This window comes from Propithecus coquereli, unplaced genomic scaffold (assembly GCF_000956105.1).
Source record: "Propithecus coquereli isolate 6110/MARCELLA unplaced genomic scaffold, Pcoq_1.0 Scaffold480, whole genome shotgun sequence".
Lineage (NCBI taxonomy): Eukaryota > Metazoa > Chordata > Mammalia > Primates > Indriidae > Propithecus > Propithecus coquereli.
In genome coordinates this window covers 1,858,267-1,884,269 of record NW_012150619.1, presented here as the reverse complement: position 1 = coordinate 1,884,269, position 26,003 = coordinate 1,858,267, and the positions used below count along the sequence as shown (strand labels likewise).

General features: G+C 55.8%; 1 protein-coding gene across 4 annotated transcripts; it reads left to right on the top strand.

The window, feature by feature from the left end:
- The first annotated feature begins 1,969 nt into the window (after positions 1 to 1,969).
- TTC38 (tetratricopeptide repeat domain 38) lies at positions 1,970 to 25,562 on the top strand. 4 transcript variants are annotated; one of them, XM_012655584.1, is made up of 15 exons: positions 1,970 to 2,074; positions 2,775 to 2,859; positions 5,801 to 5,878; positions 7,480 to 7,561; positions 8,815 to 8,986; positions 9,797 to 9,970; positions 12,297 to 12,372; positions 15,147 to 15,266; positions 18,167 to 18,226; positions 19,119 to 19,157; positions 20,448 to 20,529; positions 22,321 to 22,486; positions 23,288 to 23,447; positions 23,679 to 23,752; positions 24,756 to 25,562. In XM_012655584.1, the coding sequence occupies exons 3-15, from the start codon at positions 5,855 to 5,857 to the stop codon at positions 24,847 to 24,849; spliced, it is 1,323 nt and encodes a 440-aa protein (XP_012511038.1). In that variant the 5' UTR covers positions 1,970 to 2,074; positions 2,775 to 2,859; positions 5,801 to 5,854; the 3' UTR covers positions 24,850 to 25,562. The 4 variants fall into 4 exon arrangements, with proteins under 4 accessions (XP_012511038.1, XP_012511036.1, XP_012511034.1 ...); XM_012655582.1 differs by lacking the exon at positions 2,775 to 2,859; XM_012655580.1 differs by lacking the exons at positions 1,970 to 2,074; positions 2,775 to 2,859 and adding an exon at positions 4,648 to 4,711.
- The last annotated feature ends 441 nt before the right edge of the window (positions 25,563 to 26,003 follow it).

Here is a 26,003-nt window from a genome sequence, read left to right as displayed (position 1 = left end):
AGCTGGGAGGGCGCCAGGCGGGCCCAACGGCTGCGGGGTCGCGAGAGCAGCCAGGACGTCGGGGCTCACGGGGACAGTGGGGCATTGGGCATCGAGGGTCACGGGGCAGAGGGTCTCAGCGACGGTGAGGTCCAGGGTGCAGCAGGGACAGCGCCGTAGGGGGAATTCAGGGGTGCGCCCCCACCTCTCGGTTCCCACGGGTGTGTGGGCCCCAGGATCAGGGGTCGCTGAGTGAGGTTAATTCAGCTGCGTTTACAGACCGGCAAAGCAGGCTTTTTAGCAGGAATCCGCTCCCTTGGGAAACCAGTTACAAAACACTGGAAATCAAGAGGGAACTGTGAGATCCCCCTGGCCCCGGGAGGGCTGACCTTGGGTTACTTTCTTTGAGTTTATTGTGCCCTTTTTCTAGTTTCTTAAGCTGAAACCTTAGGTCATTGGTTTTAGAGCTTTCTTCTTTTCTAATGCATTTAAAGCTGTAAATTTCCTGCTACATACTGCTTAACTGCATCCCATGTATTTGTTGTATTTTTGTTATCATTCAGTTAAAAATATTTCTAATTTCCCCTATTTTGACCCATGAATTATTCTAAATTATTTTTAAAATGTGTTATTTAATTTCCAGATTTTTGGAGTTTCCATCGAAATGTTGTGGTTATTAATTTCTGATTCAATTGTGTTGCGTGTGGTCAGAGAATATATTCTGTATGAGTTCTATTCTTTTAAATGTATTACGACTCATTTTAAAGCCCATTATCTGGCCTGTCTGGGTGTATGTTCCATGTGCACTTAAAAAGAATGTGTATTGTATTGTTGTTGAGTGTTCTGCAAACTGTATGTGTGATGTTATAAATTGGAGTGTTCAGTTAGATCAAGGTGGTTGGTAGTGTTACTCAGATCTTCTGTTTTTTCTGAATTTTTGTCTATTAGTTGTTGAGAAAAATCTCTCCCACCGTGGCTGTGGAATTGTCTCTTTCATTCTTTAATTCTGTCAATTTTTGCTGTATATTTAGGGGCTCTATTTATTAATGTATACCCATTTGTGGTTTTTTCTTTCTGATGAGTTGCCCCTTTTATCACTAGGAAATGTCTGTATTTCTGGTAATAATCTTTGTTTCAAAGTCTAATTTACCTGATATTAAAATACCCACACTAGCCCTCTTATGCTTATCATTTCTATGACATCTTTTTTTCATTCATTTACTTTCAACTTATTTATGTCTTTATATTTAAAGTGGTCTTTTGTAGGCAACATGTAATAGAGTTTTTTTTTAATCCAATCTCTGCCTTTTAGTTGAAGTATTTATACCATCACCATTTAATATAATTATTGATATGGGTTGGATTTAGATCTACATTTTATTATTTGTTTTCCTATTATCCCTTCTGATTTTTTTTCTTTCATTCCCCCATTTAGCATTAGCCATTCCACACATTTTTCGAGCACTAGCATGTGCCAGGCATTTTTCTAGGCACTAACCCTAGTCCCAGTTCTCATAGAACTTCCATTATAATGGGGGCGATCAAAAGTAATCAGGCCAAGATTTAATGTGTATGATTTCGGGCGTGATAAGTGGTGTGAAGAAAAGTAAGGCGGGGTGAGTAGTCAGGAGTAGGGATGAGAGAGGGCAGTCAGGAAAGTCTCTCTGAGGAGATGCCATCTGAGCCTGCAGATCTGCGGGAAATGAGGGAGCAAGCTCGAAAAGAGCTAGGGAGTAGCATTTCTAGGAGAGGGAACTGTAAGTGCAAAGACATGGAGGCAGGAAGGAGACAGAAGGTTAGCAGTGTGGCTGGGGTGAGCAGGGGGGAGAGGGAGTGGTGGGAGATGTAATTGGAGTGATGGCCAAAGATGGAGCAGGCAGGGCTTGTAGGGTGTGGTAACTAACACACTTGGATCTTATCTCAAGTGGATTGGGAAGCCTTTGGAGGATTTTGAGCAGCTAAAGGGCCTGATCTGATTTCCATTTTACAGGCAGCATCCTGCTGCGTGGGAACCAGGTTGAAGGAAGTCCAGTGAGGAGGGGTTCAGTGAAATAAAGGGGCAGGCCTGACTGCTGGAAGAACAACAGGTATGCAGGTAAGCTGATCTTGACTTGGTTTGGGTTTGCGATGGTGGGGGTTTGGGGGAGGTGGTAAACAGCAGGGGACTCAGAAAAGACAGCACTTGTTAATGGATTGGATGTTAGCAGGACCGGGTATGTAATTTTCAGAGCTCTGTGCAAATTGAAAATGCAGGGTTCCTTGTTCCAAAATTACTAAGAACTTCCAGACAGCTAAGGCAGAGCATTAACCCAAGCATGAGCCCTTCTAGGTGTGGGGCCCTGTGTGACTGCCCAGGCGCACACCCATGAAACCAGCCCTGGATGTCAGATGTGAGTGAAAAAGGGCAAACAAGGATGACTCCACTTCTGTTTTGGTCACGTCATGTCTGTTAGCTCTGTCCAGGAAGGGGTCTGTATTCCGTTGGACCTCAGGAAATTGCTGCTTTGATGGATCAAACATGGTCCCATGTCAGCAGTTTCCTGTGGGTCACCCTGATCTAAGTCTGGTATTTATTGGTGCCATAGACTGAATATTTGTGTCCCCCCTCCTCAATTGAAGCCCTAATTGCAGACATGATGGTATTTGGAGGTGAGGCCTTTGGGAGGTAATTAGGGTTAGTTAGGTCATGAGGGAGGTGCCCTCATGATGGGGTTAGTGGCCTTATAAGAGGAGAAATCTCTCTCTCTCTTTCTCTCTCTCTCTCTCTCTCTCTCTCTCCATGTGCATGTACAAAGGAAAGATCTGCAAATCAGGAGGAAGGCCCTTACCAAGAACTTGACCATGCTGTCACCCTGATCTTGGACTTCTAGCCTCCAGAACGTGAGAAATAAATTGTTGTTTAAGCCACCCACTCTGTGGGATTTGGATGGCAGCTAGAGCTGACTAGGACGGGAAACGTCAGGGCTGGAGACTCAGGTTGGGGTCAGAGATTGCGTAGGGAGGAGGTGCCATGGAGGAGTGGACAGACCCTGGAGCCCCCCAGTATCTAAAGGTCAAGCCAAGGCAGAGACAGAGAAGAAGGGGCAGTGGGGCAGGAGGAGACTAACAAAGGGGTGGAGTCACTGCAAGAGGGTTTCAAGAGTGTGAGGACAGCTGTGTCAGATGTGGCCAAGGTCGGGGAGGTGAAGTGGGGAAAGTGGCACCTGGATTTGGGAACAAGGAGGTTTTTGGTGTCCTGGACAAGAGCAGTGTCAGTGGAGTGGTGGGACAAAAGTTTGAGTGGGGTGGAGAGCAGGAAGGAGATGAGGAGTGGAGAAGACCACATATGATTCTTTGGGTAAGTTTTGCCTACATGGTGGGGCAGAGAAGTGGGCAGGAGCCAGAGGGGAAGGGGGCGCAGGGAGAAGGGTATTTTTCTTGATTATAAAATAGCTAAGACATACAAAAAGATATAGGAAATAATAACCCCTGCATGAGCCCACACCCCAGCTAAAGAAATAAAACAATTCCAATATGGTTGCATATGGCCTCAAGCAATCCTCCTGCTTCTGCCTCCCAAAGTGCTGGGATTGCAGTTATGGGCCACCGGCCTAAAATTCTTCATATATTCTGGATACTAGACTCCTACCCAATACACAATTTGCAAATATTGACCCCAGTTCTGGAGTTTGTCCTTTCCCTTTCCTGGTAGTGTCTTTTGATGCAGAAAAGTTTAATTTTAATGAAGTCCAGTTTATCTATTTTGTTGTTGTGGTTGCTTGTCCTTTTGGCGTTATATCTAAGAATCCATCGCCAAATCCAAGGTTATGAAGATTTAACTCCTGTGTTTTCTTCTAAGAGTTTTATAGTTTCAGCTCTCACATAAAACAAGTCATATTTTAATGGAATACTTTTGAAAATCAAAATTAATGCAAAAAATCCATGATGCACAAAATATCATCATTTTTAATTCAAGCAGGATCTGCCCCTGCCCTTGCACTACTCGGTTGACTCCAGGTTTGTGGCTGATGGCAGAGCTGGTGCTGTCTGACACTGCAGGTCAGGGGAGCTGTATTTTCGCTGCACTTCCTTGAGAAAGGAGGGGCACGAGACCCGGGGCAGCAGTGGGACTCAGTAAAGCTGGTCCATGACATGTGGGCCCCAAAATGACATCTGAATGTGTGGTGTGCGTGCGCAGAAGGCTTCTCAGTGGGACTACATAAAACTTGAAAGTAACCGCTGTCCCAGGGCTCCCCTGTCTCCCAAGGGACCCTGACGGCAGCAGCCTCCCCAGTAGGGTCCCCGGCGGGGGCAAGGGAAGACAAGGCAAGACCGGGCTGGACCACCGGGCGCGCTTCCCGAGGCCGGCGCCCTGGCCTTCCCGCCCCAGGCCCGCAGTCTCATGGGGGAGGCAGGCGCGAACACGGAGGCTCACACCAAAGTACCCCCCAGCCCCGCCCAGGTCCCGCAGCCCGGGAGCAGGGGAGCCCGCGGACGCCCCTCCGACCACCCGACTGGGCGGCTTCGCCCCAGCGCGGAGTTGCTGGGCTGGGCCTCTGGAGCGGGCCAGTCCCCGGGGCCTGGGCGGGTCTGTCCGAAACCCACCAGTAAGCGGGCGGGAGAGCGCCCCGCCCCGCCCCCGGGCGCCCGCCCCGCCCCCTCCCCGGAAGGCCCGGCGGCGCTGGGAGCCCAGACGCGCGGGACCTTGACCCAGCGCACCATGGCCACCCCCGCGTCGCTGCGCGACTGCCAGGTACGCGGAGGCGGCCCCGGTCGGGTCCCCCTAGGGCGCCAGGACCTTGGGGGTGTCCCCGCGCCGGGCGGGCGGGATCGGGCCTGTGGGCAACCCGGGTCAGGCGGGGGACGCCGGCGGGCAGCGACGCGGCGGACGGGCGGTGGACCTGGCTGGGCCGCAGGGCGCGGGCGTCCGCCCTTGGCACGCAGGCACTTCCGGGGCAGCGCGTAGAAGGCACCAGGAGACTCTCTTGTGGGGTCCCCATCAAGGGAAACAAGCGGTGCCCGTTGAGGTCCTGGTGACCAAGAGCTCCTAAAAACTTAGCTCACTGGGCATGGCATAGTTCGCAGGGACGCCTGGCTATAGTGAGGGTCTCCTTCGACCCTACCCAGGGCAGGGAGCCTGAGCCCATTTTGCAGATGAGGAAAATGAAGGTTAGAGGGGCCAGGCGGCTTGTCCACAGCTACCCAATACCAAACCTGGGAAGGTGGCCCTCTGTGCTGGCCAGGAGTAAAGGGCGTTTCCTCTGCCCAGAGGAACTACCAGACGGTGCCCTGGCAGGACACCAAGGGTAGCCATTGCAGGGAGCAAACCTGACTGGGAGATGTTTGCACTGCTGGACTTGGAGGTCAGATGTCTGAAGCAGTGGAGAGATGGGAGGAGTGCTCTGGTGGTCGGCAGGTAGTGTGACCCTACCGGCCAGATGGAAAGACGGCCGCAGCCTCTGTCTTGCCTGCCTGACCCTTTGTTGTGCTGAGGGCTCCCCTTTACTGAATGTCTGCTCACAGTCATCCCTTTCTGGCCTCCCGAGCCCATTTTACAGAGGGGCAGCCAAGGGTCTGAGAGGGAGGATCTTGCCTGAGGGTACACAGCCGTTCAGAGGTTGCTGGGATTTGGATGGGGACGGGGAGCTCAGCTCTCTCTCTCTGCTCTACACTGTGAGGTCTGAGAGTGCCCCACAAGGCCACATGTTACAGAAGCCCGTATCTGAAGGATTGCTCGGCATTTAGAGATTTGCGAGTGTGTTGGGCGTTGGGGTTTGCGTGTGTTTAGATTTGGAGGACTCCTTGGAATAAGGCCCTGGTGTTCCTTTCTTGCCGCGTACAGGCGTGGAAGGATGCTGGGCTCCCACTCTCCACCCCAAGCAACGAAGCCTGCAAGATGTTCGATGCAACCCTGACCCAGGTAGGCCTGCTGAGAGAGCGGTGACCCCTTCTGTGAAGGTCTATGGGCAGGGTTTTTTAATTGGTGAATGCTTTTTAAATTGCACTGTAACCATAAAGTGCAATAGGTGCAATAAAATCTATGTGCTCTGTACCGAGGACGTGGGAACATGTGGAACCATCGCTGTGGGCCCATGGCGTGGCTGAGAGGGCCTCTGCACCGCCCTCTTTCCCCAGGTCCCTAAGTGGTGGGCAGAGAGCTGGGGGCTCACCGTGGGGGCTGGTTTTGTGCTGAGCCTTTATAGGCGTCCCTCCGTGGGCTGCTGAGGGTTCGATGTGGGGCTCTGCCCCATAGGGCGTGGGATCCTGTCCTAGGCGAATCTGTGAACATACTGCTCTCACTTAGGGCTGTGCCAAGACCTTCTTGCACGTTAACAGTCATTTCTACAGCAATGAGGGAGTTTATAGTTTCAGAACTAGAAGGGGTCTCAGAAGTAAGGTCCAACTAGTTCGTTTGACAAGGGGGAAACTGAGGGCCAGAGAGTTGAATCAACTTGAGTTTAAGGTCTTCTAGTGAGTCAGAGATAGAACCAGGATGCACCTAGGTCCAAATGCACCGATGGAAAACTAAAGCTGGCCTTTATCCAGAGCTGTGAGACTGCTACATACTGACGCCATCCATATAACATGAGGACCAGGGGAGCTCCTAGAAGCATACAGGCTGAACACGAAGACTGATGAAATTCCATTAGCTATGCCACGGGCGCTTCTGCTCCCAGCTGTCCTTGCCAGGGACTCCACCTCGTGCCCTTGAGCTCTTTGTGTTCAACGTTGGCCCACTTGCCTCTCCGGTACCTTGCTGGCCTCTGTAGAGCTCTCAATTTGTCACAGGCCACATTTCCCCAATTCAGTGGCAGCTCATCCTCCCAGCCTGTGCGTGTTCTGTGCTGCGTAGGAGTATCGGTGTCTCTGTGCCATCCTGCGTTAGAACCTGGGTTCTTTGAATCTCCATGCCAGCTCCCCTGACTCTTGTTAAAATGCATGTCCTAATTCTGTGTAGATGTAGGTTAGACAACTGAAAGGGCACATTTTAAAATCCAATACATTATTATAGTTTCTGGATTTTTCCAAGGAGGCATTTAAAAAAAGGACTAGAAACAAATATATCAAATTGTCAAAAATGGCGATGAGAAGAGATTAGATTAAGTTTTAGCTTCCAACTTTTGTGTCCTTTTCTAACTCTCTATAATGAATTTTTACTGTGGTTATTTTTAAAAGGCAAGAGTAAGAAGCAGAAATGTTCCTATGGTGGTGACCAATTTCAAGGCCCCTCGTAGAGCTGAAGAAGCCGATGGGTGGCAGGTCAGCTGCCAGGAAGAGCCTTCCTTTTGATGTTTCTTTTTTTGGAAATGGTGGCATTTCCAAAAAAATGGAAAGTGTGCCTTGAGTTATATGTATTTAATCTCTTCATATGAGATCAACTAAGTTGTGCTTTCTTCGGGTTAGAGTCCAGAAAACACTCAATGTTCTAAAAAGAAAAAAATCTGGATTTAGATACATGCTGTCGTTAATATGATCCGAGGACTCCATGAGAACACCTTCGTGTTACCTTTTCTATTTCAGTATGTAAAGTGGACCAATGACAAGAGTCTCGGGGGCATTGAGGGCTCCCTGTCAAAGCTCAAAGCAGCAGATCCGACCTTCGGTGAGTAACATTTTCCCTGGGTGAGGAGCCCAGTTTCATGGATCCAGCCCTGTCTCATTCCCTGACCACAGGGACTCGGTTGGGTTGGGGAAGGCATGTGGGGTGGCAGCAACCGGGCCGGCATTTGCACAGAGGGAGCAAAGAGGACAGCTTCCATCGGGTTCGGGTTTGGAATAACAGCCGTTACCATAAAGATGCCAGGCTCTAATCAGAGGCAGTTTTCAAATTTTTCTCTAATTGCCATCAATTCCGCCAGGAAGATGCTGATCCCACTTTTCAGATGAGGAAACCATGGTTCAGCGAGAGTAAGACATGTACCCAAAGCCACCTAGCTGGTAGTTGAGGCGCTGGGATTAGCCCAGACCTCTGGATCACAAGAGATGGCCACTGAAGCCTTGGTCAGGGGACAGGTGAGGCCTCACCCAGAGTGACTGGGATGGGGTGAGGACCAGTGGGTGGCAGGGGCTGGCATCCAGGCGAGCTGTGTGTGCGGTGGGCATGGGGAGGTCAGCACAGTGCATTCCAGAACCCCAGGTGGGTGGCCCCAGTATGGGGCAAGGCGCCAGGTCTAGGAGAAGGAGAGTCCTCTCGTCAGGGCAGCAGGGTGCCCCCTTCTTCCCCTGCTGCAGCCTGGTCACACTGAAGGCAGGGAGCTCACATTACCCTGGCAGGGACAGGACGGGGAAAGGACTGGGAAGACCTGGGGAAGCTGAGCCCAGCCCAGGGGAGAGCAGTAGCCAGGGGTGGGTCCGGCTCTCTGAGCAGACCTCAAGCCCCCAGTCAGAAGCAGGGCCCACCGGGTGGTCCCACCACTATGACTGGGCCCTAGGTCCCAGGCCTGGGCCGTGACTGGGTTTCAAACACTGGTAGACACCCTGCCTCCCTTGAGGTGGGGGCTGGGAAGCCCAGGTAGGGCCTGGGGGCCAGCACACCTGCCAGCAAGGCTGCTGCAAGGGCCACAAGGCACCCTCCCGGCCAGCTCTCTGCTGCGAGAGCAACCCAGACGGGATCATGGCTCCCATGCTCCAGGGCCTCCTTAGACCAGCCCCCTGAGCGGCATCCATGAGCACCCCCGGGTGGTCGTGTGCCGGCTGTGGTGACAGGTCAATTGATGAGTCAGCAGACAGCCCCTAACCACGCCATCCAGTGCCTGGCCCTGAGCAGAATGCCCCCGTTAGATGCCTTTTGGCAGCGCTTTTAGACTTGCCACTCCCTCCACCTGAATCACCGGCCGCTTTCCAACCCTCCGCCAGTGATGGGCCACGCCATCTCTAACGGCCTCGTGCTGATTGGCACCGGGAGCTCCGTGAGGCTGGACAGAGAGCTGGACCTGGCTGTGAAGACAATGGTGAAGATTTCGAAAACGCAGCCCCTGACGCGGCGGGAGCAGCTGCACGTGTCTGCGGTAGAGACCTTTGCCGAGGGGTGAGGCCCCACCCTGGCCAGGGGCTGACTCTCGGAGGCTTGGCCTGACAGGGTCTCCCTTTCCCAGTGCCCTTGGGCAGGGGTGGCCTGGGCGTGGTCCTGCCCACCTCCTGAGATCCTCCGATGGGAAATTGCAGCCTGCTGCTCCGTCCTGGGCTGAGCGCTCAATGAGGAAGCAGTTGGCTGGATTCCCAACTTGGTATTCAGAGTAACTATTTGGTTTCGTTAAATGCATTGTGTATTATTTTCATTACAAAAATAATAGGGCCACATTACAGAAGTAACTAGAAGGGAGAAGAAAACGTTCCCGCATATGCCACTTGCCCTCACGCTGTCTCGCAGGTCACCCCCTGCTCTGTTCCCACGGTGGTCCCCATGCTCTCCGGGACAGCCTCGTGTCTCCTTGGGCAGGCGAGATGCCCCACAGAGCTGGGTGACCTGAGCTTATTGTGCAGGGGTGCAGGGGTTCCAAACCCTGAGATTGAGAAAGTCCTGCCCTGGTCTTACTGGCGAGTCAGCGAAGTGTGGAGTTCCACCTCGCAGACTTCCTGCAGCTGGCGCAGGGTCTCCAGTGGAAGTGCCTTTGGCCGTTTGTTAAACAGTGTTTTTTTTTTAACTTGAACTAGAGAGTAAAATTTCCCACTGTTTTTTCAGTTTTCTGAGCTATAACCTAACACAGAAACTCATTTTTTTTTTTTTTAAACCAATTCAGTGCAGACCGTGACATTCGTGAGAAACAACGCCTCTTACACTCCCCTGGTAGGTGGACCGTGTGCTCAGTGTTGCTGAGAAATCTCTCTTGGCTTCCAGGAACTTTCCGAAAGCCTGTGAACTGTGGGAACAGATTCTCCGGGACCACCCAACAGACATGTTGGCCCTGAAATTCTCCCACGATGCCTACTTTTACTTGGGCTACCAGGAGCAGATGCGCGATTCTGTTGCTCGAATTTACCCCTTCTGGACACCTGACGTCCCCCTTAGCAAGTATGTGTCAGTTGGAAGTCACATCATTTCTATTTCTTCGTCTCTCTCTGCTGCCCTAACATACGGCAGTTCTTTTGGCACCGTCCTAAAAACAGTGAGATCACTGTTGCTGTTCTCCTCGCTCTTTAACGTTCAAAGGCTTCGCTTTCTTCACTTCATCCTCATCCTGCGTGAATGACGCAATTCCGTCACGTGTCAGCCGGGATGGGTTGTTTTGTTGCAGTAACAAACATTGCTGGATTTTCTTCCCCAGAGCTGTTACAGCAAAGGTTTATTTCTCACCCATGCGACATGGCTGTCTCAGGAGGGCTGAGGGATCTGTGACCATGTCCCGTCCCCCTCCAGGGTCCTAGCTGATGTGGCAACTGCCCTCTGATGTACCGTCGCCCAGAGGGAAAAGTGAGGGGGCTCACAATGGCCATTAAGGGCTCAAAGTGACAGGAATAACCTGCCACCCCCGAGTCTTTGGCCAGAACTGACCACACGACCTGACCCGCCCACAGGAGACCAGGAAGTACAGTTGTACGTTGTGCTTGGGAAGAGAGGAGGCCTGGGGTGTCTCTGGACAGCCCCAGTGACCACCACACGTGATGGACTCCGCTGCGTCTTAATCATGGTTGTGGGTTCAAACAGGCTCATAGACTGAAGAGCTGTGTTAGTTAGGGCTGTCCAGAGAAACCGATCCAATAAATAGTGTCTGTGTCTCTCAGAGAGAGAGAGAGAGAGACAGACAGAGGGAGAGAAATGGACAGGTTTACTTTAAGGAATTGGCTCACGTGATTGCGGGGCTGGCAAGTTCAAAGTCTGTAGCACAGGGCAGCAGGCTGGAGATGCCTGCGGCAGTCAGCAGCACAGTCTTGCGTCTGAGGGCAGCTGCAGGCAAAACCCCTGGGGACCTCAGCCTTTTCTCTAAGGCCTTCAATTGATTGGACGAGGCCCACCACACAGGAGGGCAATCTGCTTTACTCAAAGTCTACGGATTTAAATGTGAATCACCCTAAAAAAATGCCTTCACAGCCACACCTAGACTGGCGTTTGACCGAACAGCTGGGTACGATGGCCCAGCCAAGTTGATACATAAAATGTACCATCACAAGAGCCTAATAGTGCCTGACACACGGTAAGCGCTCAATAAATGTTTGGATGTTGAAGGTTAAATGACCCCAGTAAGCACTCAATAAATGCCGAAAAAAAAGAAAAAAGATAATTCCGGAAGCTACTGCTCTAGAACACTGCTTCAGTGAGTAACAGGAGCCACAGTAATAAAGATAACATCTCAGTCTCAAGTAGAAACACCATTGCTCTGTCTTGTCTTCACTAAACCCCAAAAACCACAGGAGAAAGCACCTCTTTCATGTGTGGCCGCCTGGGACACTCAGGTGCCAGTGGTTACAGATGAGAAATGGAAGTCCGCGTTTATTCAGCAGAGCGTGTTCGTCTGGGCTAGAGAGTGAGCTGCCGGACAGGGCCCGGCCTGCAGGAGGTCTGGGGCTGGGGAGGGGCCTGGGCGTCCCCCGAGTGCAGCCCAGGCTGGGCAGAGGGCCGTGCACGGTGCTGTGGACACAGAGGAGGAGCCACTGCCAGCCCTTAGGTCACCAAGACTTCCCAGGGAGGTGATCCTGGGCGAGGCCTCTGAGTGGTGTCACCAGGCAGACAGGAGGGAGAGGACCCTTGTCATCCTCAGCAAAGACCCTGTGTTGATTCTTAGGAGGGGGGATGCTATCACCACTGGGTTTGGAGATGGCTGCATGGATGATGCCATTCACTTTGCCCCTCACCCATCGGAAGCCTTGAGACGCTGAGAAGCACAGAACTTGGCACGGGGTTAGGGTGTGTATCGGTCTCCTGCGGCTGCTGTAACACAGTGCAGCAAACTGGGTGGCTTTGGGCAGCATTGATCCACTTCCAGTTTTGGAGGCCAGAACTTCGAATCGAGGTCTCAGCGGGGCTGGCTCCCTCCAGATGCTCCGGGGGAGGATCCACTCTTCCTCGTCCAGCTCCTGGTGGTGGCTGGACGCCGTGGCGTTCCTTGGCCTGCAGCTGCCTCACTGTGACGTAGAGTCCACCTGCTGTCCTCCCTCCCTGTCTCTGCGTCTTCATGTCTTCACACGGCCTCTTCTAGGGACACTGGCTATCGGATTAGCGCCGCCCTGGTCCAGTGCGAATGTGTCTAAACTTGATTACATCTGTGAAGACCCTAATTCCAGAAAAGGTGACATTCACGGCTGCTGAGAGTTAGGACTTCAGCACATCTCTTGGGGGGACATGGTTCAACCTGCTACCACAGTCCATCTTTGTATTTTGAGATGCTTTTTCTCATTTTCAGCTACGTGAAAGGCATCTATTCCTTTGGATTGATGGAAACCAACTTCTACGATCAGGCAGAAAAACTCGCCAAAGAGGTAAGAGGGCCCTTCCTGAGGTGCCCGACCCTTCAGGGACCCCGGTGAGTCACCCCACTTCTGGGCCTCGTTTCCTCGGAGACTCCGGGGAGAGGTCCTGTTAACGTGGGTAGCTGCCGCCTGCCTGGGGCTTGCCGAGTGTCTGTCACTCGTGTGCCTCCCAAGGTCCTCAGGGCCACGCTCCTTAGCCAGTGGTTCCGCATCTGCAGACGAGGACAGTGAGGGTCAGGAAGGCTGCGGTCGCCTCACTGTGGGCTGCGGAGAGTGGCAGCCCTGTCTGGTGGGACAGGAACGTTGGTGGGAAGCGAACGTACACACTGGGTCTTCCTCCTTGAACTTCACGTCTCTAGCATCACCCACGGCACCCGAGGTTCAGTGATCTGGGCAACGATTGCCAATTTTGGTGATTGGTGGGCACGCTGGGCCCAGGACCAAGTGGCAGCCTGCGGCTGTCAGTGTGTGAGCTGTCACCAGCTCTGGGAGTCCCTCCCCTCCTCTCCTCTTCTCACAGGAGTGGAAACTGAGGCCCAGGGAGGGGCCGTCATGCATACGGGAGTAACAAACACTCCCATGCCGGGCTTGGTGCTGGCAGTTTATATACGCCTGCTTGTGTCCACACGACTTCTCGTTGTCCTGGATAAGGGACTCAGGGAGAGGCCAAAGAGTGCCTAAGGCCACACAGCTCAGAGATGGCAGAGCCGGATTGTCACCCAGGCCACCTGATCGGTGGCTGTCCTTTAAGCTGCCCGGGCTAGACCCCGGCTTCCCGGCAACCCAGCCGGGGCTCTTTCCCCCAGAAGTTGCCCTCGATAGCCTGCAGCACCCCCCAGGAGAAAGCCCGTGGGGCCCAGGGGGTCTCTGAACACTGTTCTGATTACAGAATCGGAGCCCAGACTCGAGGCTCAGCGTGGGTGCTTCTCTGCTTTAGCTCTGAGGCAGGGCTGGTGGAGACCTGGGTAGATCCTGGGGATCTTGCCTTCATGGCCTGGGTGACCAGGCACTGCCATCCGGGGGTCAGCTGCAGGAAGGTCCCTCGGAGACCATCGCAGCTGGACCCCCCTGTTAGGGGGCATCCATCTGGGCTCTGAAGGCTGTTGGGACGGCTGGCGAAGCTCTGGACGTGGCAGCTGTGGCGAGCCACGAGCGGCAGGTGCCCCAGGGGAGGCCAGAAGATGCAGGCTCATGCCTCTCAGGAGTGAGAAGCATTGGTGCTCCTGCTTCCTCCTGCCTGTGCCCGCTCTCTGACCCAACACCAGCACCCCACAGACAACAGCAAGAAGACCAGGCTATCGTGGTATCAGGGTGACAACTCGTGGTGTGTGTCTGTAGTCCCAGGCCAGCGAGGGGCAGGAGAAGCTGTGGACCATTAGCCGGGCAGCAGTGGGCAAAGGCACAGCCATGGAGCTCAGGGACCTGGAGCTCCGAGTGGCTTCATGGGCTGAGGCTTAGGGTGTAGGGGGTGCCAGGAGCCAGGGTTGGAGAGGGACAGGCAGGGGCCAATTTGTCTGGGCCTTGTGTCCCAGGAAGCCAGTTCGGACTTTCCCAGGGAAGCTTGGGAGGCCTCCAAGAGAGGGAGGAAGTTGGTCAGCGTCTCAGAGAGGCGGTAGCCGCAGCCCTTCACATCTGCTTCTGCCAGTGTGAAAGCAGCAGCTTAGGGGGGGATCCCTTCTCGAGCCCCAGTGCCTAACCTGCTCAAACTGTGCCCCGTAGTCTCTCCAAGTGTCCTGTGCTCACTGCCTGGGGGTGCCCACAGTCCCCTGAAGACGTGCCTTCTTTCTCTCCGTGTCCCCGTGTGCAGCAGGCAGCGCCCACAAGAAGCCGAGGGTGGGAGCAGGGCTGCGGGGCTTGCTGGGGACAACCTGTTGCCACAACCCTGCAGCAGGCACCAGGCCAGGGCAGAGGTGCTCGGGGCTGCTGGACACCTGCGAAGGGTGTGGGAGACTGAGGCAGCAGGGCTGAGGGGAACCCATGATTTGGTGGGGGGGAACCTGGGCAGGGGCCAGTCTAGGGGACCTCTGTGAGCCTCAGTTTACTGCTCTGCGCCTGACACTTAGTAGGCACTCAGCAAACACGAGCTGAACAAATAGAAGAACGAAACTGCTAGGAAGTGAGGAGCATTCCATGTATCCTGCCTGCATCTCTCGTCACTGTCAAACTCAAGGGTCAGCGAATGGCAATTGTCACTCATAGCCATGATGTCAGAGCCAGCCGTTTCTGAGCCCAGAAAGCCGTGTGTGTAGTCACTGCATGTGTGCTGGTGGGACGAGGCAGCAGCCACAGCCCACTGGAGCATTAACAGTCCACGCTGTGCTCGTGTGGACAGTGGCCACTTCTCCAAGGGAAGGCAGAGTCAGTGACCCCTCCACCAGGGGGAAACTGAGGCCCAGAGAGGTTGGGCGGCATGTCGCATGTGACTCAGCTATCTATAGGAGGCTGTGGGGTCAGGGGACGAGCCCTGGCTTTGGAAAGACCATGTTGCCATCGAGCTGTGTGGCCCTCGGCAAGTCACTTAGCCTCCCTGAGCCTGAGTTTTCTCGTCTGTGAAATGTCAGTGAGACCCTGCATGGCAGCGTCCTGTGGTTGGTGTCCCAAGCTGGTGAGCCCTGGGTGCACGGGACACGGTGCCGGTCGTTGGGATGGTGACGGTTTTGAGTTGGAGCCCTGTCCCCACGCTCTCTCCGCCACCAGCTCGGGCCCCTGTCACCCCTCAGACAGGCGTGTCCCGGCCAGGCAGTCCGACTAACCCTCCCGACTCCTCCCGCCCACCCCCCTAGGCCTTGGCCATTAACCCGACAGACGCGTGGTCGGTGCACACCGTCGCCCACATCCACGAGATGAAGGCAGAGCTCAAGGAGGGGCTGGAGTTCATGCAGCGCTCAGAGAACCACTGGAAGGTACGATTCCGGCCCACGGGTCCTCTCCCTGGAAGAGTCAGTGCGTCACCTTGAGTCAGGCTGCGGCTTTGTGGACAGGAGTTACGGGTGTGGTTTGGTTTGTGGTTTGGTTCTCGGGGAACTTGCATTCAGCCTGGAGGCGTGTCGTGCCGTAGCGTCCCCTGAGAGCCCCACAGCTCCCCAGTCTCCTGGCATTTTGCAGGGAGTTCTAGGATTGGTCTTGGACTGAGGCATCTGGCTGTGAAAGGAACAGGTCAGGAAATTACTGGGAACCGAGCGTGGCGGGACAAGGCCCGTGAGCCCCTGAGCTGCCTTTCCTGCCGGGGCTCAGCGTGCAGCCGCGGCGCCTCAGGGTGGCACAGCGCAGCCGGAAGGGAGGTCTGTGGGGGCGCTGGCGCAGTGATGGCCTGCAGCGCTGGCATGCAGGGCCAGGGCCTTGTCGGGGAGGGGTGCTTCCCTGGGGCCTGACCACGCTGTGGCCTCACTGTTCCCACCCTGCTGCCCGACTTTGCCCAGCACCGCTCCCGCTCGATGCCCTCTGAGGGCCTTTCCTTCCCTCCCCCATCGCGCTGGAGGCCCTTGCTCCTCCGTGTGGTCCTGTTGTCCCAGGGCTGGCCTCTGGCGCACAGCCTGGCACCTGTCCAGGTGGGGTCGCTGCCCTGCCCTTCTCCATGCCATGGTGGGCTCCCCAGGCCACCGGGGGCTGAGGGGGCGAGTCTCTCCCAGGCCTGGCACCAGAGGCAGGTGCTCAGTGATGTGAGTGTGCGAATCAAGGAGAGCGGGAGCGGAGGAGCCAGCATCCCCGGCATCGCTCGAGCAGCTCCCCGGCCCGGGGCACTCGCAGCAAGATGCATTTACACGGAGGCAGGTTCCTGCCTCTCCGGGAGTGGTCTTAGGTAAAGCAGGTGTTTGAGAGCGTGAGGTTCCCATGACATCTGTCCGCAGGCACTGGGACTGGAAAGGTCCTGGGGGCATTGGCAATCTTGGACCCCCAGGCAGACACTGTTAGTTCTTGCCGGAGGGAGCACTTGGTCTGGGCTCAGGGTGAGCTGGTGTGGCCTTGCCTCCCGGTTGAGGGGCAAGGGCTTGCCCAGGCAGGACCGGGGAGCGGGAGGCCTGGCGGACGCAGCACTGGCAGGCATCACTCTCCTCCCTGGAACGCTGATTCTGTGTGGCCAGCGACGCCTGCGCTTGAGGCCTGGCTCTACCCTGGGTGGAACTTGATCACTCTGAGCCTCAGTTTCCTCATCTGTTGCCATATCTGTGGAGCCCTTGGCCCCAAACGAGTGCCCATCGTGGGCGGCTGAGGATGGGGTCATCTCAGAACAGGCTGTCATCCTCTCACATCTTCATCTGTCACCTGCATGGCTGCTGGTGGCCTTTGTCCAGCCTGGCTGAATGTCCCTGGGTGTGGACAAGACAGCCTGGGGCTCCCCGTCCACCTCCTCCTGTGCCCGCCTCAGGCATTTGGCTGCAAGCTTGGAGCTCAGTCAGGCTCTAGTCCCTGCCCAGGCCTGTGCCCCACCCCAGCCTGGGTCCAGCCCGGACTTCTCTGTCCTTGCAGGGCTCTTAAAGTGGAAAGAGCAGCCTCCTGGCAGCGCATGAGCTACACCATGACAGGGACACCCTTGGGGATGTGGAAACCCAGAGGAGGCATCAAACCCAAGCGGGCTTTGGGGGGCAGTGGTCAGGAAAGGCTTCCTGGATGAGGCGACCTCTGATCCGGTACTGAGGGATGAGTAGGTGTTTGCTACACAGAGAAGGGGGAGATGGAGAGCATCCCGGCCCAGGACCGGCTCGAGCAAAGACACGAAGGCCTATGGTAGCCTGTGAGGCAGAGGGGAGCCGGGTGGTGTGGTGTCCTCGAGCCCAGGTGCAGGGCAGACCTGGGCTGTGCAGGAGGCATCGTCAGTTCCTCTTTCCAGGGCAGGCAGGTGGTGTCCAGGAGGAGGAACTGACTGCAGAGGCCTCAGAGGAGGAAGGGCTGGTGTTATGGTGGGGGCTGGGCCCTCTGGACAGAGGTGGGCTGGGGCAGGTGAGCTCAGTGGTCTCAAGGGAGAGGGAGCCTCCCCTGGGACAGGGACGCCAGGTGGGAACACCATGTCACTTGCTTGGCATTTACTGAATACCTGCTGTGTGCTTGGGGTCTGTGAGAAATGAAGCCTTGAGTGCGGGGAGGGTGTGTACTTGGCCCGCGGGCAGGAGGGAGAGACCCTCAGGCCTCTAGATTCACCTGTGTCAGGGGGCAGCTTCCCTCCTCTCGACCAGCGGGATTTGTTTTAGGTTTCTGGGTGCCGAGTACTGTCGCCCGCCAGGGACCATGAGTCTAGTTTCCCAAACTTGGAATACCCTAGCGGCAGCCAGCTCTGAGCCAGGCACAGGCCTTACTGGGAAACTGCCGCACGTTGAGAGGCGGCCCACGTAACCCTCGGAACGTCAGCTCCGCTCCCTTACGCTGCCGGCTGGGCCGCCGCCTGCTGGAGTTGATCCTCACGGTTTTACGCGAGTGCCCTGAGCCGCTGGGGCACGCCGTGGTCCTCAGGACTCTCCGTGGAGTGGCTCTGTTACTCCTTTTCCCGGCTCACACGTGAACAAGATGAAGCTTCGGTTGCTGAAGTAACTTGCTCTGTGTTGGTCCTGGTGCTGCTGCTTTCTGGCTTAGGCGAGCAAGTTAGCGGCCGCCCTCTGCCTCAGTTTCCCCTGGGCAAATTCAGACATAGTGGTGGCCGCCCCTTGGAGCTAAAGTGGTGCGGAGCTGCCCGGCACAGCCGGCCACGGGCGGTGCCCAGTAAATGTTCCTGCACTCAGAGATGATGGATCCCACGTTAGTACAAAAGAACACTTGTGTTTTTTCCCACAGGCCGTCAGATTTTTTTTTAATTCTCTTGCTCTTTCCCCAGGACTCTGACATGCTTGCTTGTCATAATTATTGGCACTGGGCTTTATATCTGATCGAAAAGGTAAGGTGACCATCTGCGCTGTCTTCCCTGCAGAGATGTCCAGAGGAAGAAATAGTTTTCTAGCTTTTGCTCTTTGTTCGCATCCCTGGAGTAGTGTCTTGTGCTTGCGTGTTTAAAGGGAGCCCGGTGCGATGCAGCGTGAACATTTTCAAAGGGCTTTCCAGGCTGGAACTGCTGGGGGCATTTTGTCACTGTTAGGACTTGGAAATCACATCTACTGTGTATGATTTGTGGACATCTTTTGGACTCAGTGCCCCTCTGCTGCTGGAGTAGCCAGCCGAGCCCTCACCCACATCGCACTCGCGTGAGCCGTGACAGCCTCCCACAGGAGCCAGGGCAGCTGCTCGGGACACCCTGGACCCAGGGATTCCATCTGTGAGGGGTGTCTCTTGCGTGTTCTTTATCATAGAGAAAAACTGGACGCTCCCTGCGTGTCTAGAGAGAGATGCTTGGAACAGGAGGACCCTGTTGTGGCATAAGAACGTGACTACACAATGTCTGGAAGGAAGCAGTGGACCTAGCTGAATGTAGAGTAGGGAACATATATGTAGAGAAACAAAAGACTAGAAGGAAATACATAAAAACGCTCACAGCAGTTAATATAGCAGTATTTACATTCACATTTCTAATAGGAAAAATAATGTTTCTCAGGAACTGTCCCCTCGGCAGGCAGCACCAGGCCTCTGCTGTCTCTCCGCGGGGGAGCGCAGAGCCTGGAGGAAGTGGGTTCGCCTGCCCCCATCCTGAGACCCACGCCCCCGGGCACTGCCCATGCCCCTCTGCAGGAGGTCGGGGTCATGTGCTCAGGGGGCTTTGCCCGAGCATTCACAGTTCCTTTCCCAGTGTTACATTTGCCTTCTCCAGATGGTAATCACGGCGACTTTATTTCCAGGGCGAATACGAGGCCGCGCTGACCGTTTTTGATAACCACGTAAGTCTGTGTCGACCCTGCGTGCTTTACTGCAGCACTTTGCCTTGTAGTCTCGATAGATCTTTGAGTCCATCAGGATTGTCCCAGCCAGAACAGACAGCTGCAGCAAGAACATGTTTCTTGCTTGCGTAAGACCCCCTGGGCTTGGCTTTTGCCAAAAACAGCGTTCTAACCCTGTATGTGGTGGGGACATTCTGGTGACAGGTGCTGATAGATTTACACATCTAAGTGGACCATCTCTACAATTGCAGACTTTGCTCTAGTCCTTTTAGATCGCCAGGTAATTGATTTGCCCATGGGAATTCTTTTTATTTTGATAAAATATACGTAAAAAGACTAAGTGTACTCTGCAGCATTGGGCTCATTCACATTGTTGTACGACCATCATCACCCTCCACCTGCAGAGCTTGTCCATCTTCCCAAACTGAAGCTCCACACCCACTGCACACTAACTCCCCCGGCCCCTGGGTGTTCCTTTTATTTATTGTTTTTTTGAGACAGGGTCTCACTCTGTCTCCCAGGCTCGAGTGCAGCGGCGTCATCATAGCTCACTGCAGCCTCCAACTCCTTGGCTTAGTGATCCTCCTGCCTCCGCCTCCCCAGCAGCTGGGACTACAGGTGCACGCCACCATGCCCAGCTAATTTTTCAGTTTTTTTGTAGAGATAAGGGTTTTGCTATTGCCGGGGCTGGTCTTGAACTCGTAACCTCGAGTGATCCTTCTGCCTCAGCCTCTGAAAGTGCTGGGATTACAGGCGTGAGCCACTGCGCCTGGCCCCTGGGTATTCTTTTGAGAGGAAAAAAGCCTGACTCACAGCTCCCAGGTACCCCAGTGAGGACTTAATGATAAAACCTGGGACCCCAGAAATGCTTGTGATTTGGGATCTAAACATCAGAGAAAAGCACACAGTAAAGTTCCCGTAAAGTAACCCAGCATTGTCAGGATGCCGCAGTAAGAAATGAAGGGTGATAGGCACCATGTGCTCAGAGTAACCTGCTGAACAAAGCTGAATCTAGAAGCATGAACGGGCCAGGCGAGTCTCCTGCCGGCATGGTGTCGGAGTGGGAGGTGACAGATGCCTGGTCCCGGCACGTTCCCCGGTGTGCAGTGCAGGGGGCTCTTTCTTAGATCTATCCAGTGCCCCTTCTGGTGCCTGTTGCAGCCTGAGCCCTGGGTGAGGGGGACAGTCCTGACTGTTGGGGTGGGGGGATGGTGATGGCCCCCATTTGCTGAGGTCTTGCTCTGTGCAGGTCACCTCTGAGCCTGGCCTTGGGCGGCCCTTGTCTTCCAGATCCTGCCCAGCCTGCGGGCCAGCGGTACAATGCTGGACGTGGTGGACAGCTGCTCCATGCTCTACCGCCTGCAGATGGAAGGTAGCGCCGTCTCCACACTCCCGCTGGCCCCTGCCTCCTTCCTCCCACGCTGTGAGGGGAGGTGCTGTGGCCCAGGCCCAGGGCTGGGCAAGAGCTCATGGGAGAGCTGCTCCAGGGCCTTCCACAGGCTTCGGACGGGCTGTCTGGCTGCCGTCTTGGGTGCCACAGTGCTCCCAGCCGGGCCCGCTGCCCTTTCTGCCAGTTCCCACCACTCCTTGGTGTGAAGGTCTCCGGCTTTGTGCCCAGGGTGGCACTTGCCGTTCCCACGGTCTGCCCGCCAGGCCTTTGGGGCACAGATGGCACCTGGCCACCTGTCTTGATGCTGCCTCTTTCCCTAGAACATGGGGTGTTTCTCAACTCCCTGGCTTTGCGGAAGGTTTCTCAACCTCGCCGTGCTCTGCGAGGCGCAGAGCTCTGCGTAGGCTGGATGGCGCAGCCACAGCTCTGGGCAGTGGAGGGCTCCAGCCCACTGCGGGGGTGCCAGGTGGCTCACCCCTTGACCGAAGGCTCAACAGAGCCAAACCCGTACCCACAAGGGCCTGGCCGAGGCCCTGGGTCAGAACTGCAATGTGGGATGCAGGCCTGGGCAGGACAGTTCAGGGACCTGAGGGAGGGCACGGCAAGCTGCTTCTGGAAGGTTTCAGGAACGCTTCCTAGTGGAGGTGAAATGTGAACCATGGAAGGACAGGTAGGGTTTGCCAGGCAGAAGAAGGGATGTTACACACGGGGGAACAGCCTGTCCAAAGCCACTAGGTCACACATCAGCAGCCTGTTACGGGGTGAGTGACTGGAGGGCAGCTCCATGTGCTTGGCTGGGGCAGGAGGAGGCTGAGAGGCAGGAGCCAGGAAGCCCACCCGTGCACCGGGCAGGCTGAGCCAGAGCCCCTTGAGAGCGGCGAGGAGGCCGTGAAGTTGGCAGAGAGGCCAGGGGGTCTGTGAGGAGGGCCACGGGGAGGCCGGAGGACCCAGAAGGAGGCTGCTACTCCATTTTCTAGCCCTAGAAGCAGAACCCGGGGCTGATGGGAGGCCTGTGTCTCTTGTCCTGCCAAACACTGTCCAGAACTGCATGGAGAGGGAGCCCCTGAGGGAAGGTTGAGTCCCATTGACCCTGAGACCCCGTTAGCCCTTTGCCTGCAGAGGCAGAGAGCGTGAAATCCGCCTGGAGCTTTCTGGAGCGTCAGGCCTGGGCTGCCTCAGGGCAGGTGTGAGCCGAGGTGAGGAAGGGCAAGAGGTGAGGGGCTGCTGAGGGCGAGTGAGGGAAGAAGCCACTGGTTTCCTCACCGGGCAGAGCGGGCACACGAGCCGCCGTCTAGTTTAGTGGGTGAGAAATGAGGTTGAGGGCAATGTGGACGGCTATGGAGGAGTCGCGGGCAGGCAGGTGGGAGGTGGCACTGGCTGGAGAGTGGTGCAGACACAGCGACAGTCCAGAGCTGGGAAGTCCAGACACAAAGGGGGACAGACGCTCGCTACTAACTCTACAGACTAACCAAGTGCCTGTGACGTATCGGGTGCTGGACTCGAGGTAACCACAGGGACGTTTAAAAAGTTTTCGGGGTTTGTCAGAAGGGTCGAAGACTTCGTTTAATAACCTTCAGTAGTTTTTTTTTTTTTTAATTTGCTTTCTACCTTATGCATCTGTTGCTTTTATAATTAAACGAAGTTAACATAAACGGGGAGTCCACAGGCCTCGGCAGACCATGGGGCCCCGAGGGCTGTGTGGGGCAGGAGTCCCACGGGCAGGACATGCCCTGCAGCCTCACGCCGGGCCGGGTCCCCTCCTCCTGTCCTCAGGGGTGTCTGTGGGCCAGCGGTGGCAAGACGTCCTGCCCGTGACCCGGAAGCACAGCCAAGACCATGTCCTGCTATTCAATGACGCCCACTTCCTGATGGCGTCCCTGGGCGCACGGGATTCCCAGACCACACGGGAGCTGTTGACCACCCTGCGGGACGCCAGCGAGTACGTGGAGGAGCCCTCGTCAGGCTGAGGGCGAGGGTCCCATGCCGTGCCGACGCCTGTTCGGTGCCTGCCCGTGCCTGCCAGGGAGGCTGGGGGTGGAGGCCCCACCTGAGAGAGCAGCTTTGGGGGTTCCCATGGAGGGCTGTTCCCCGGTGTCTGCCCCAAGGTGTGCCCCTGTGTCACACAAGAGCGCGACCCCAGGGGTATAGTTGGTTCCTCCAGGACACAGAGCTGCCTCTCCATCCCTGGGGTGGGTATGAGAGTTTCAGTGTCACAGGGCAGCTTCCCATGGCGGGGGACACAATGGGGCCCTGGAACCAGAGGTACCTGCTGTGTACAGGCAGATCCTGGACAAGGAAGTTCTCTGCTCTCAGCCTCAGTTTCCTCATCTGTAAATCAGGAATGGTGCCTGCCAAGGGTTGGTGGGACCTGGCCTGGGAGACCTGGGCTGCCACAGCCATTCCCTCCTGGTGGCATTGCTGTCCTTGGCTTTCAGGGCCAGACTTTTACTTGCATTGCCTCCGGTCCTGACAGTTCTGGGAGGTTGTCCTGTTAGGCCCACTTTACAGTTGAGCTAACTGAGGCCAGAAGGTGGGGGACCTTACCCGGGCCAACTCTCACCCAGATCTGAGTTCGGAGCCCTGTTCTCCCCTCTTACCGGGCTGCCTTTCCCCAGTCATGTCAGCCCTTACGGTTGCTGCGGAGCACCACGCTGGGACACCTGCCGCGTGGGAAATGCCCCTCCCCCACTGCTACACTGTGGCAGCGCAGGCTGTTGAGGGCGCTCTCTCGGGTTGTCAGATCCCCAGGGGAGAACTGTCAGCACGTCCTGGCTCGAGACGTGGGGTTGCCCCTGTGTCAGGCCCTGGTGGAGGCTGAGGATGGGAACCCCGACCGCGTCGTGGAACTGCTCCTGCCCATCCGCTACCGGATCGTCCAGATCGGAGGCAGCAACGCGCAGGTGAGGCGGCCGCCCCCAGCGCAGCCATCAGCTGGAGCCCAAGGGGCCTGGGTCAGGAGCCTGTGTGCCCAGCAGCCCCCACGTCTCTCCCAGGGTGCTGGTGCCCACGATGTGGGAGTGTCCGTATCTCTCACAGCCACTCCCCAGGAGAAGGGCAGGCAGCCACCGCGGGTGGGGGCTCCCATCCCTTCCCGCCTTTCAGGAGCCTCACTCGCCCAACTGACATTTCAGAGAGATGTCTTCAACCAGTTACTGATTCACGCGGCCTTGAACTGCACCTCCAGCGTCCATAAGAACGTGGCCCGGTGAGCTCTTCGCCCCCTTCCCAGCACACCCGCTTCCCACACGGGGTCTCCCTAGGGACCGCCGGAGTGCGTGGAGGCTCCCAGCTCCCTCCGCTGAGGTGGTTCCCGCTTTGAGGTTGTGAAGGCGTGAGGCTGCAGGGGAATTTGTTCTCCTTTGTCACTGCTCAACCTGGCCAAGGGGACCCAGCTGGCCCCCACTCCCAGGCCCAACCAGCAGGGTTGAGTTTCTGGTGAGGCCTCTTTGCCTGGCTGGTAGACAGCCACCTTCTTGCTGTGCCCTCATACGACCTTTCCTCTGAGAGCTAGTTCTCTCATGTTTCTTCTTGCAAGGGCACTGATCCCATTCGCAAGGGCCCCACCCTCATGACCTAATGACCTCCCAAAGGCCCCACCTCCTAATACCATCTCCCTGGGATTTGGGTTTCCACATGAGTGGGGACACAAAAATTCAGTGCACAGCAGGGCCTCTGCCTCCCACTGCTTTTACTTGCTTCAAGCTGGGTTTCTTCCCCACACCTGCCGCTGCCACTTGCTTTCCTGGACCAGTCCCAGGTGTGGCTTCCTGCCCACCCCCCCACACCACCCTCCTGCCCCGTCCCTCTTGTCCCCAGCATTGCACTGGGGCAGAAGGGTGAGCTATAAGTTCTTGAGCCACGGCTTTCCCCGAGGCAGACAAGGCCACTGTGACATCCACACCCTGGAATTCTGGTCTCTTTTGGCATCACAGGGTTTCTAGTCTTTATCTTTAAGACAGTCAGAGTGCTCTCCAACCTGGGTGTCCTGGCTCTCCTCCTGCCAGCTGTACCTGGACGTGGCTCTGGAGGTCTGAGCTCTCTCCCCTTCCCCCTGCCCCAGCCCAGGCCAGGCCTCTTGCCTCTGGGCTTTGGCCCATCCTGTTCCCTCCTTGCTGTAGCCCAGGCTGCCCGTGTCTCAACTTGGGGCCTAGAAACCGCCAGGCCCCGAATCCTTTTAGAAGGTTCTACAACAGAAACTGTTTCCTCAGGAGCCTTCTGATGGAGCGGGACGCCTTGAAGCCTAACTCGCCCCTGACTGAGCGGCTCATCCGCAAGGCGGCCACTGTCCACCTCATGCAGTGAGCCGGACCGGCTGCCTCTACCCTGCAGAACCCCTGCCGTGGCCTCCCCAGCTCCGCTCGGCTGCTGCACTGGGTTAGGGGCAGGAAACAGCCAGAGCCTGTTCGTGAGGCTGTTAGACGGGGGTCTCCAGCCTTAAGCAGAAAGCCCTGAAAACCAACATTTTTACGGGGAGTGGGGTCACAAATTCATTTTAAATATGATTCAGGATCCTCTAGTGCTTGTTGGGGGCCAATGTGCATTTTTAAGCAGTCAGAGCCAGTGGAGGAGCTGGTCTTTCCACTTGCCTCGCAAACTGTTTTCCCAGAGAAACATTTCTACTTCCTGTCATTCAGAGGTTGGAGGGCAGGGCACGGCTGGGGCAGACCCAGCTGGAGGAGGGTCTTCCAGACAAGGCCATGGAGGCAGCCTCCCCACCAGGATGCCCCCACTGCCCTCCTTACAGATGAACAAGCACTGCCCTTTCTGCTGCCTCTGAGGGAAGTCTTCGAGCCTCCCTGGGGGCTTTGGTGGTGCTGATCTGGACTTGTTTCTCTTTTTAAATTGCACACTGTAAGGAGGCCTCGGGTACATGCTTTGGTCAACTATGATTTTAATCACATGAATTGAATGTATGTGCATTTCTGGGGTGTGAGGATTGAGCTCAGGGCTGCTCTGCTGTGGCAAAAACCAAAGTACTATGACATGTGGCTATAACAGGATTTGAGCTGGTCTTATGAACGCTGCCTCTGTCTCCTGCTTCCTGTGGTTAACTCGCCGGAGGTCCCTTCTGGACGTGCTGACTCAGTCGTGCTGCTGTCAGCCTTCCCATGGGGGTGGGGGGGCGTGTCCCAGTGTGAAGATGTTTTTCAGGTTCCTTTCCTTGAGAAATTAGGTAGGCATTCACTGGGGCAGGGAGAGGGCATGTCTCCTGGGAGGGAGAGGAAGCCTCCTAATCTGTCAGGTCCCCAAGTTTGCTGAAGCCCAGGCAAACTCCTGGGATTAAAATACTCGGTTCCTTTGACTAGCTCTTGTGGGCACCTGTGAGCATCTACGTGCCAGGCCGGGAGATGGGCTTCTCCATGAACTTGGGGGTGTGGGCAGCGAGGCAAGAAAATGGGTACTTACAATAGGCTTTCAAGTGAGGTGCCGTCTATACCCAGGAGCTCGGGACACAT

What these genes read in the sequence shown, in the direction of transcription:
- TTC38 (XM_012655580.1), top strand. Translation starts at nt 4,679, where the DNA reads ATGGCCACCCCCGCGTCGCTGCGCGACTGCCAG. An exon ending in CGTCGCTGCGCGACTGCCAG is followed by an intron (nt 4,712 to 5,800) that starts GTACGCGGAGGC and finishes TGCCGCGTACAG; the next exon opens with GCGTGGAAGGATGCTGGGCT. An exon ending in GTAGAGACCTTTGCCGAGGG is followed by an intron (nt 8,987 to 9,796) that starts GTGAGGCCCCAC and finishes CTTGGCTTCCAG; the next exon opens with GAACTTTCCGAAAGCCTGTG.